This window comes from Nicotiana tomentosiformis, chromosome 12 (genome assembly GCF_000390325.3).
Source record: "Nicotiana tomentosiformis chromosome 12, ASM39032v3, whole genome shotgun sequence".
Classification (NCBI taxonomy): Eukaryota; Viridiplantae; Streptophyta; class Magnoliopsida; order Solanales; family Solanaceae; genus Nicotiana; species Nicotiana tomentosiformis.
This window is the reverse complement of record NC_090823.1, coordinates 4,016,068-4,027,574: the sequence shown is the minus strand read 5'-3', so window position 1 is coordinate 4,027,574 and position 11,507 is coordinate 4,016,068. Positions and strand designations below refer to the sequence as shown.

Here is an 11,507-nt window from a genome sequence, read left to right as displayed (position 1 = left end):
TTGAAAATTCAGGTATTTGAAAAGTACTGAAACTGTGCCGAAAGTTTTAAAACAAAAAAAGTCATTTTCAAAATAAGTCGTATTTTCCTATTGCGCCAAAACCTATCGAACTACGTGGGTCTGATTCTCACCCGATGTGAGATACGTAGGCAACCCCTATCAGGTCCGGCTACATGTTTTTCAAAACTGACCAAAATAAGAACCTTTTGAAACATGATCATCACCCGAGGTCGTTCTTATCAAAAGAGCCTTAAAACATTCTCTTGGAGCGTCGAAAGTCTGTTTTCACAAGAATAGGCACAATGTAAACCTAAGTTGGTCTTTTCTCCTATTACGAAATTTACTGATTTGGATTTTTAAAATTAACCACTTTGTGTTTTTGGAAAATGTATCGGTTTTGATCTTTGTCCTCAATTTGTGTGCAGAATGAGCACCGTTGAGAATGTACCTTTTCGGCTTGTAGATGAGATTCCACTGGGACTCCACATGTGGTGGAATGATCTGAGGGAGGTCAACAAGCGTTATGTGACAAAGGCTTTAGGTGGACTCACCGGGCTTCTGAAAATTAAACCAAGGGTTGATATAATTAATACTTTGATACAGTTTTGGAACCCAACACACAATGTTTTCCACTTCTCTGATTTTGAGTTGACCCCTTTGCTAGAGAAGATGGCAGGTTATGTTGGTCTTGACAGGAATCTCAGGCACCGATATCCAGTAGCACCAAGACCTGTAACCCCTCATAAGTTTTTGGACCTTCTGAGCATTAGCCGACAGGTTAAAGATGGAAATTTGGCCAAAGGATTTTGCACATTCCATTTCTTATACAATCGGTATGGGGATCCCCGAGGATTTGAGGCTCCAGACACTGGTTTGAGTCATCAGGGAAATAAAAACAAATGGGAAGCACGTAGAGGTTTAGCCTTTGTAGTTGCATTTTAGGCACTCTGATATGCCCAATGAGTGACGGACATATAGAGTTGGGACTTGCAGGAATGACCGACTTTATAGTCAAAAAGGCCAACGACACTCTTATACCAATGATTCTCGCAGAAATCTAACGATTTCTAACTGCATGTCGAGCTGGGACAAAGTTTTGTGAGGGTTGCAACTTACTTTTGCAAATGTGGCTAGTGGAACATCTTTTCCATCACTCGAGGTACATGAACTACAGTCTAACCAGACTCGATTGCATTAAAGAATATAGAAATCGGGTAAATGGTCATGAGTTATTGGAGGGTACTGAGGCTTGGTTCGCGTATTTGGGTTCTTTGACCACAAACTGAATTGAGTGAACTTTCAGTTGGCTCTCGGTCAATGAGGTTATTTATATGTCCGTCGGAGTGTGCTTTCTTTTATTGATGGGATTTCGGAGTATTCAGCCATATGCTCCGCATCGGGTCCTACGCCAATTGGGAAGATACCAAACAGTCCCTTATGATGAAGATTTGAGTCTACAGGTTATTGAACTATGCCCAAAATCCGCATTCCCAGAAGAAAAGGTTCGCCAGATTTGGCACCAATGTAGGTTTCTGGAGCCACAGACTCAAGTATGGGATTTTTCCTCGGGTGAAGTAGAATCTAAATACACAGCCTGGTATGGTAAGAGAGTTCGAGTCGATCAAGAGACAGAACAGCCCGCCAAAAGACCCCATGTCCAAGAATTCACCGATGGAGCGCGAGAAAAGTGGGTTTGGTTAGATAAGGAGAAGGAATACCGGACCACCATAAGCAAGATAGAGGTTCAAATCAAAAACCTCAAATTTAACAGTAGTTTGTAGGCTGCCGATGATGAAGAAGAAAAGAAAAGGTTGGCCCGAGAAAATGAAGCCCTCCGAGCTCAGATTCAGAAAATAAAAATAGTCGCTGAAAACCCGGTAAGAAGCGAAAAGGATGAAAGACTCATAAGCAATCTGAGGCGGAAAGTTCATGATTATGGGTTTGATTTGACAAAGGCCAAGGATGAATTGGCAAAAGCTCGGAAAAAATTGGCGAATAATATAGAAGAATGGGCAAGGTGTGTTCAGCATTTAAAGCAAAAGTATGATAGAGAGGTCGCGATCTTAAGGGAAAAGCTGACTAATCTCGAAAATAAAATGGTCCAATAGACAAAGGATTTCAAAGCTGAAAGAGAGCATTGCTATACATTGATTTCCCAATTAGAAGAAGACATACAACAATTGCAAGACCAAAACCATACGGCCACGCATGTGTTGGAGGCCCGATCTCAGCAAATTCGAGTCCTGCTCCAAGAAAAGGGCGTCATTAGAATAATTATTAAAGAAATCGTTGATTACGTCGCAATGAAATGCCATGAATGCGAAGATATGACCAGGTCCATGTTCTTTGCTTTTGTGATGACTTTTTTCTGTCAGGTGATGGATGATTTAGAGTACCTTTAAGAAGAGATTACATGTAGGCCCGCACCGAGACCGACTGATGTACCGCGGGCCCCTAGAGTAGTATTGGAGGCTTTTATGTATTCCTGATTTTTGTTTTTATTTATTATATTTGGCTTTGAGTCTGTATTTTACCTTTTCAAGTCTGTTTTTTCTGTTTTGAGTATGTATGTTTAATCGTCAGTATTTCCAAAGTCTTTGTAATAGAAAAACCCAAAAAGATTTTATTTAATGAAATATTGAAAAAAAAACAAAAAAAATCTTTTCTTTTATTCTGCGTTTATTTCCTGAACTACGTAATGATTTGATTCATGAGGCGTCATGATACGTAGGAAATCCCCATCGGATTCGATCGTAGCTATAGACAATCTGAGTGAAAAATAAAGTAAAAGAGAGAAAATGAAGGAAAATTGAGTGAACAAGAAAGAAAAAAAGAGTGAAAAATAAAAAAGCGAAAACAACAAAAAGGGAAGGAAAAAGAAATTAGGATTTGAAATTTGAGAAAAGAGATAGTAAAGCCGGGATGAAACATACAACCGTTGCAATGACATTTAGAAATATTTAACTGTTTAACTGCATTGCATCCCCAATATGTGATTCCTTATCTGTTAAATATCTCAAACTAACCAGGTTGTTGTGTGTGCAAATATCAAAGGTCATATTTAGGTGGTTGGTTTTGTGGTAATCTGGCTTCCCATCCTTACTTCACAAGATCTAAAGGCAGTGTTCCTATGGCCTCCGAAAGTCATCTACCAATTATTGAGCCTGAGGATAGTCCAGTATCAGCTATTCCATAGTCAGAGTCCACAACCGCGGAAGAAAATAGGAGGTTGCGTGTCCGCATGTTAGAAATGTGGGACGCTTGGTCTAATGGCAAAGAACCTCCCAGTATAATTCCCGGATTTCCTAAAATGCTTCCCAGGACGAGTGGAACCTCCAATGTCCCCATCCCCGTAACCAACCCATTCATCCCGTTTGGGTACCCCACTATATCAGCCAATTTCACTGGTATGCCTTCTAAGGTTCGCCCCCAGGCACCGTTTTTAGGGGTACCTTCTACATTATTCACCGCACCACCAATCATTACTACGGCACAACCAACAGTTCTCAGGCCATGCTTTAAGCCTTCAGCTTTCACTTTTCAAGTCCCGCAATTTCAGCTAGACAACGCTCATGTTACCCCAAACTCTTACCCTTAGTACCCGCGATTTGAGTCTCCTATGGAACAGGAAAGAGCCATGAGAAACCCCGAGCAAGAATAGATGGTTAGGAAGATGAAAAACCTCGAACAAAGTATGAAGAACATGCAAGGCCTGAGTGGCCAAAAGAGTGTCTCCTACTCTGATCTGTGCATGTTTCCTCATGTTCATTTTCCCATTGGCTTTAAAATGTCAAAATTCAAAAAGTACGACGGGCACGGAGACCCGATCGCTGATTTGAAAAGATATTGCAATCAGATGAGAGGGGCAGGTGGAAAAGAAGAACTTTTGATGGCTTATTTCGGGGAGAGCTTGAGGGTAATTGCATCAGAATGGTACATAGACCAGGACATCTCCCATTGGCATATATGGGATGACTTGGCCCGATATTTCATCAGGAAATTTCAATACAATGTTGATATAGCTCCAGATAGGAATTCACTGACCAATTTAAAGAAGAAAACCGCGGAAAGCTTCTGTGAATATGCTATCAAGTGGCGTGATCAAGCAGCCAGAGTGAAACCACCAATGGATGAGACGGAAACGGTCAATGTTTTCTTGCAGGCCCAAGAGGTCGATTACTTTCAGAACATGATGTCTGCCATGGGCAAACCTTTTGCAGAGGTCATAAATATCGGAGAAATGGTAGAAAATGGCCTGAAAACTGGCCGAATCATAAGTCAATATGCTTTGAGAGCCACCTCCCAAGACATCCAGAACGGCTCGGGAGGTTTAGCAAATCGAAAGAAGGGGGAAGAAGGAGCCATGATGGCTTCATGTATGAGAGGCCCCCGTTGATCCCGCGATCATTCTTAGCTGCCTTCCAGAACCCCACAACACTACTACCCCCATCAAGATGTAGCATATGTCGTGGCACTGCCTCCCTATGCGGTGATGAATGCCCAACCTTATACACGACCACAACAACACTACAATCAAAATTGACCTCCACCTCCCAGAAATAACCATCCTTACCAAGCTCCATATAACCCCCGTCCGCCACAAAATAATTACCAACATAATACACGCCCCCGTGAGCATCCTAGGAGAAACGAATTCACCCCTAATGGTGAGACCTACTCTAGCTTGTTTCCAAAATTAGTCCAGATGGGTCTATTGCAACTTGTGCCTCCAAACCGGAAAAATCCGGAATCTCTATCATAGCGACCCGGTACCGGGTGTGCCTATCATTCGGGGGCAGAGGGTCATGATAAAGAGGATTTTTGGACTCTCAAGAGGGCCGTTGAGAATTTGATAAAACAAAAACGAGTGGTGCTGAGGGACGAGGAAGTCCCCAATGTGACTAATAATCCATTACCGGCTCACAACAATGGACCAGTCATTGGAATGATTTATGATGATAAAGATTTTTATCCAGCTTTGAAAGCAATCATCGCCATTGCCGATTCAGAGGCAAGACCTAAAGCAGCGGCGAAACAAGCCAGAAATGAGAAGAAAATCACTCCAACTCCTCAAGTTGCAGAAAAAGATGTGGAAACAAATACGGGGGCAGGACCTGCTAAGGACACAATTCTCTATGTTCCTAGGTCCCCAAGGAAAGAACAACTCATGTTGAACACTCCCAAAATATTTGAGCAGAGGAAAGTCACGCTAAATGTGCCAAAAGGGACTTATGTGGCATGGGGGCCGGTAATTTCACCAAGGCTAACTGAGCATGTGGTTATCAGCCGCACACCACAAAGCCCTATGAGAGACCCCACAGCAGTCCCTTGGAATTATAGCAAAACAGTGGTTACTTACAAGGGGAAAGAGATTATGGGAGAGGTGAACGAAATGAACCAACCTAGGAAATACCACAACCCAGAAGAGCAAAAGAAGTTAAAACTGAGCAAGGATAAACGGTTTCCGCCCAAGAAGCATGCAAGCGCTGAGGAGCAGAAGAGTTTTTTCGAAAAATGAAAACTTCGGAATATGCAATAATTGACCAACTCAGGAAGACTCCTTCCCAAGCTTCAATTTTATCTCTCTTTTTTTAGCTCAAATGAACATCAGAAGGTACTCCTGAAAACATTGAACGAGGCATATGTCCCGGTTGAAACTTCAGTTGAACAACTGGAGAGAATAGATGAACGATTCTTCGAAGGTAATAGGATTTCCTTCAGCTGTGATGATTTTCCCCAAGAGGGAGCCGCCCACAACAAATCCCTTAACTTGAATGTCAAATGCAAAGGTTATTATATGAAAAGAGTCATGCTAGATGGCGGGTTTGGGGACGACATTTTCCCTCTCTCAACACTCCATAGGATGAAAATTGGAACAAAAAGAATTCGACCAAACAATGTCTGTGTGCGCACTTTTGATGGTGTCAAGCGAGACACAATAGGGGAAATTGACTTGATTTTAACCATTGCCCCTGTGGATTTTGAAATAACTTTCCAGGTTCTGGACATGGATACTTCATATAATTTTCTCCTAGGAAAACCATGGATTCACGCTGCAGTAGTTGTGCCCTCCACTCTTCATCAAATGGTCAAATTTGAACATGAAAAGCAAGAAATTGTTGTCCACGGGGAGGATGAACAATCCATTTACAGGGACCATTCAGTCCCATGTCTCGAAGCTAGAGAAGGAAGTGAGCACATTGTCTACCAAGCCTTCGAAATTGTGGTCGCCAACCAATGCGAAGAAGGGGCCCCATTCCCTCAACCTTGCTTATCTAATGCCTCGATCATGGTCGCTACTGAAATGATTAAACATGGGTACAAGCCCAAAAAGGGGCTCGGGGTATCTCTACAAGGCATCATAGAGCCCGTTACTTCAACCGCCAATGAGAAGTTCTTCGGCGTAGGTTTCTGAGCTACAGAGGCCGATAGAAAATGGGCTGATGAGCGCAAGAAAAATGGATGGGTCCTTCCTCAGCCCGTTCTGCATCTCGCCAAGTCATTTATTGATACCAAATATGTAGTAGTAGTAGTAGTAGTAGTAGTAGTAGTAGTGGTAGTAGTAGTAGAAGAAGAAGAAGAGTAGTAGTAGTAGAATAAGAAGAAGAAGAAGAAGAAGAAGAGGCCTTCACGGCAGAAAAGATTGAGGATATTTGTGAAGCCATGAAACAAATGCTGTGTGAGTCCCACATGGTCTAGCCGGGGGAAGGAACGAGCACTGCTGAGGTGTTATATATGGGGCCAAATGCCAAGCTTCAAAATTGGAAAGCTACCTCATTCCCTGCCAGGCAGGAATCCCGGTAGTCCAATATTTCCATCTTTTCTACATTACGAGTTATTTCAGGGCGTAACTCGAATGTTTTTATTTTATTGTCTTTTTATTTCGATGTAAATCCTCTTATATTCAATTCAATTTAATGAAATCAATATTTCATCATCAATGGATGTTTCCTTTTTCTTTATTCTAATTTTTCTATTTTTCTTATCTTTTCCTTTTCAGTTCTAATAATGTGGACTTAAATAACATGACATGCTTGCGGACTTCATTCCCAGATCCTAAAATGCTGTCTAACTGTGAAATAATGAATCAAGATCCAGAATATGATGAAGATGAGGCTTTAGGGAAATAAATCGAGAATTGGAATAATTTGAGAATAAGCCTAAGCCAAACTTAAATGAAACAGAGCCAGTTAATTTGGGCAGTCCAGAAGAGATCCGAGAAACCATAATAAGAATTCACGCCGATGAAAGAACTAGGGATGCATTGATCCAACTTTTGTTTGAATTCAAGGATGTGTTTGTATGGTCCTATGATGATATGCTAGATTTGAGCATTTATTTTGTAGTACATAAATTGCCAACTTATCCCGATTACCCACCCGTACAACAAAAGCAAAGAATGTTTAAAATGGAAATCAATGATAAGATCAAAGAAGAAGTCACCAAACAATTAAAAACTGGTGTGATTCGGATGGTCCGATACACCACGTGGTTGGCTAATGTGGTCCCAGTACCGAAGAAATATGGGAAACCCGAGTGTGTGTTGATTATCGGGATTTGAATAAAGCAAGTCCCAAGGACAACTTTCCACTACTAAACATTCATATTCTTGTTGAAAATTGTGCCAAACATGAGATACAGTCTTTCGTGGATTGTTATGCTGGGTACCACCAGGTTCAGGTGGATGAGGACAACGCAGAAAAGATGGCTTTCACCACGCCGTGGGGTACTTATTATTACAAAGTCATGCCATTCGGTTTGAATATGTCGGGGCAACCTACATGAGAGCCATGACTTCCATCTTCAATGACATGATGCACTGGGAAATTCAGGTGTATGTGGATGATGTGATCATTAAATCCAGAACACAAGAAGGCCATGTACGAGATCTGAGAAAGTTCTTTGAGCGTCTGCACAGGTATGACTTGAAATTGAATCCAGCCAAATGTGCATTTGGAGTTCCATCTGTGAAACTTCTGGGGTTTATAGTCAGTCGGAGGGGTATTGAGTTAGATCCGACAAAGATAAAGTCTATTCGGGATTTTCCATCTCCGAGAAACAAGAAAAAGGTCATGAGTCTGGTTGGGAGATTGAATTACATCAACAGGTTCATTGCTCAGCTTACTACCACGTGTGAGACCATATTTAAGTTGTTTAAGAAAGATGCAGCGATCAAATGGACAGATGAATGTCAAGAGGCTTTTGATAATATCAAAGAATATTTGTCAAATCCGCCAGTGTTGGTTCCACCCGAGCTAGGAAGACCTTTGTTCTTGTATCTGACAGTCTTGGAAAATTCCTTTGGTTGTGTCCTGGGGCAAAATGATGTGACCGGGAAGAGAGAGAAGGCCATATACTACTTGAGCAAGAAGTTTACCAGTTATGAAGCCAAGTATACTTTGTTGGAAAGAACTTGGTGCGCCCTAAATTGGGTCGCCGAGAAGCTCAGACATTATCTTTTGGCCTACACCACATATCTTATAACTAGAATGGATCCTCTAAAGTGCATATTCCAGACACCAATGCCCACGGGAAGGTTAGCAAAATGGCAAATCCTGCTCACTGAGTTCGACATTTTCTACGTCACCCATACAACGATGAAAGCTCAAGCCTTGGCGGATCATCTAGCTGAGAACCCGGTTGATGATGAATACCAACCCCTAAGTACTTACTTTCCGGACGAGGAAGTAAATTCAGTTGAAGTAATTACAGAAGACACCAATGCTTGGAAAATGTTCTTTGATGGAGCTGTAAATGCAAAAGGTGTCGGGATTGGGGCAATTTTGGTTTCGCCCACCGGTCAGCACTATCCGGCCACAGCCCGGCTTTGGTTTTTCTGTACCAACAACACCGTTGAGTATGCAGCCTGCATTATGGGCATGAATATAGTAGTTGATCTGGATGTGGATGAATTTTTAATCATGGGAGATTCAGATTTGATCATTCGGCAAGCCCAAGGTGAATGGGAAACTCGAGCTATCAAACTTATCCCATATATGCAACATGTGGAAGATCTTAGCAAATGATTCAAGTCCGTCGAGTTCAGGTATATTCCTCGATTCCACAACGAGTTAGCTGATGCATTAGCTACGTTGGCCTCAATGCTTCCGTATCCGGGCAATGTCCATATTGACCCACTGGAAATCCAAATTCGAGAAAGGCATGGTTATTGTAATACAATTAAAATAGAACCATATGTTCATACATAGTATCATGATATCAAAAGGTTTTTGAAAATAAAGAAATATCCCGAGCAGGCTAGTGGAGACCAAAAGAGAACCATTAGAAGGCTTGCCATCGGTTTCTTCTTGAGCGGAGAAATCTTGTACAGAATAACTCTAGATCTGAATCTTTTGAGGTGTGTAAATTCCCTCGAAGCTGAAAAGATCATGAACGAAATGCATTCGGGAGTATGTGGACCTCACATGAATGGATATGTCCTTGCAAAGAAAATCCTTCGGGCAGGTTATTACTGGATAACCATGGAAAAGGATTGCTTCAGTTTTGTCCGGAAGTGTCATCAGTATCAGATACATGGTGACCTAATTCATGCACCGCCTTTAGAGTTGCATCCTATGGAAGCACCTTGGCCGTTCGTTGCCTGGGGTATGGATGTCATTGGGCCAATCGAGCCGAAAGCTTCAAATGGGCACAAATTCATCTTGGTTGCCATTGATTATTTCACAAAGTGGGTTGAAGTAGTCACTTTCAAAGTCTTCACCAAGAAAACAGTGGTGGACTTCATGCATTTCAACATTATTTGTCGTTTTGGCATTCCTAAAACTATCATTACAGACAATGCTGTAAATCTGAACAGCCACTTGATGAGGGAGGTATGCGAACAATTTAAGATTATGCATCGTAATTCTACCCCTTATCGACCCAAAGCTAATGGCGTTGTTGAAGCTGCAAACAAGAATATCAAGAAGATCCTCACGAAAATGATTCAAAGTTCTAGACAGTGGCATGAAAAGCTATCTTTCGCATTATTGGGATATCGCACAACCGTGTGCACATCAGTTGGGGCTACGCCTTACTTATTGGTTTATGGAACTGAAGCCGTAATACATACAAAAGTTGAAATTCCCTCTCTTCGAATCATTTTTGAAGCCAAAATCGAGGATGATGAATGGGTCAAGTCCCGGTTGGAAAAATTAACTGTGATTGATGAAAAGCGAATGGCCGTAATTTGCCATGGGCAGTTGTACCAGCAAAGAATGGCCCGTGCCTACAACAAGAAAGTGCGGCCCAGGAAATTAGAAGTGGGGCAACTCGTTCTGAGACGTATTCTCCTGCATCATGAGGAAGAAAAATGAAACTTTGCTCCAAATTGGAAAGGTCCGTACATTATAAGAAAATTGTTGCCGAAAGGAGCATTGTACTTAGGAGACATTGAAGGAAATGACCCCGAAACAGCTGTCAATGCAGATTTTCCAACATAGGGTCTCCACTCCCTAGTTGATGATTATTTTAGACAGAGGGTCTCCACTCCCTAGTCGCTTTTCCAACATTGGGTCTCCACTCCCTAGTTGATTATTTAAACATAGGGTCTCTAGTCCCTAGTCATTTTTCAAACATAGGGTCTCCACTCCCTAGTTGATGTTTTTAGACATAGGGTCTCCACTCCCTAGTCTTTTTTCCAATATAGGGTATCCACTCCCTAGTCATTTTTCCAACATAGGATCTCCACTCCCTAGTTGATATTTTAGACATAGGGTCTCCACTCCTCAGTCGTTTTTCTAACATAGGGTCTCCACTCCCTAGTTGATTATTTTAGACATAGGGTCTCCATTCCTTAGTCATTTTTCCAACATAGGGTCTCTACTCCCTAGTTGATGTTTTTAGACATAGGGTCTCCACTCCCTAGTCGTTTTTCCAACATAGGGTCTCCACTCCCTAGTTGATATATTTATACATAGGGTCTCCACTCCCTAGTTTCTTTTCCAACATAGGATCTCCACTCCCTAGTTGATGATTTTTAGACATAGGGTCTCCACTCCCTAGTTGATGATATTTGGACATAGGGTCTCCACTCCCTAGTTGATGTTATTTTGGACATAGGGTCTCCCCTCCCTAGTATCTTTTCCAACATAGGGTCTCCACTCCCTAGTTGATGTTATTTTAGACATAGGGCCTCCACTCCCTAGTCTCTTTTCGAACATAGGGTCTCCACTCCCTAATTGATGTTATTTTAGACACAGGGTATCCACTCCCTAGTCTCTTTTCCAACATAGGGTCTCCACTCCCTAGTTGATGTTATTTTAGATATAGGGTATCCACTCCCTAGTCTCCATTCCAACATAGGGTCTCTACTCCCTAGTTGATGTTATTTTATACATAGGGTCTCCACTCCCTAGTCGCCTTTCCAACATAGGGTCTTCACTCCCTAGTTTATGCTAGTTTAGGCATAGGGTTTCCACTCCCTAGTCTCCTTTCCAACATAGGGTCTCCACTCCCTAGTTAATTTTTATTTTAGACATAGCATCTCCACTCCCTAATCTGCTTTT

At 41.9% G+C, this 11,507-nt stretch overlaps 1 protein-coding gene across 1 annotated transcript; it reads left to right on the top strand.

Moving 5' to 3' along the window:
- The first annotated feature begins 3,787 nt into the window (after positions 1–3,787).
- LOC138902179 (uncharacterized) lies at positions 3,788–6,415 on the top strand. The gene is made up of 3 exons (XM_070190017.1): positions 3,788–4,376; positions 4,977–5,460; positions 5,596–6,415. The coding sequence occupies exons 1-3, from the start codon at positions 3,788–3,790 to the stop codon at positions 6,413–6,415; spliced, it is 1,893 nt and encodes a 630-aa protein (XP_070046118.1).
- Positions 6,416–11,507: the final 5,092 nt, after the last annotated feature.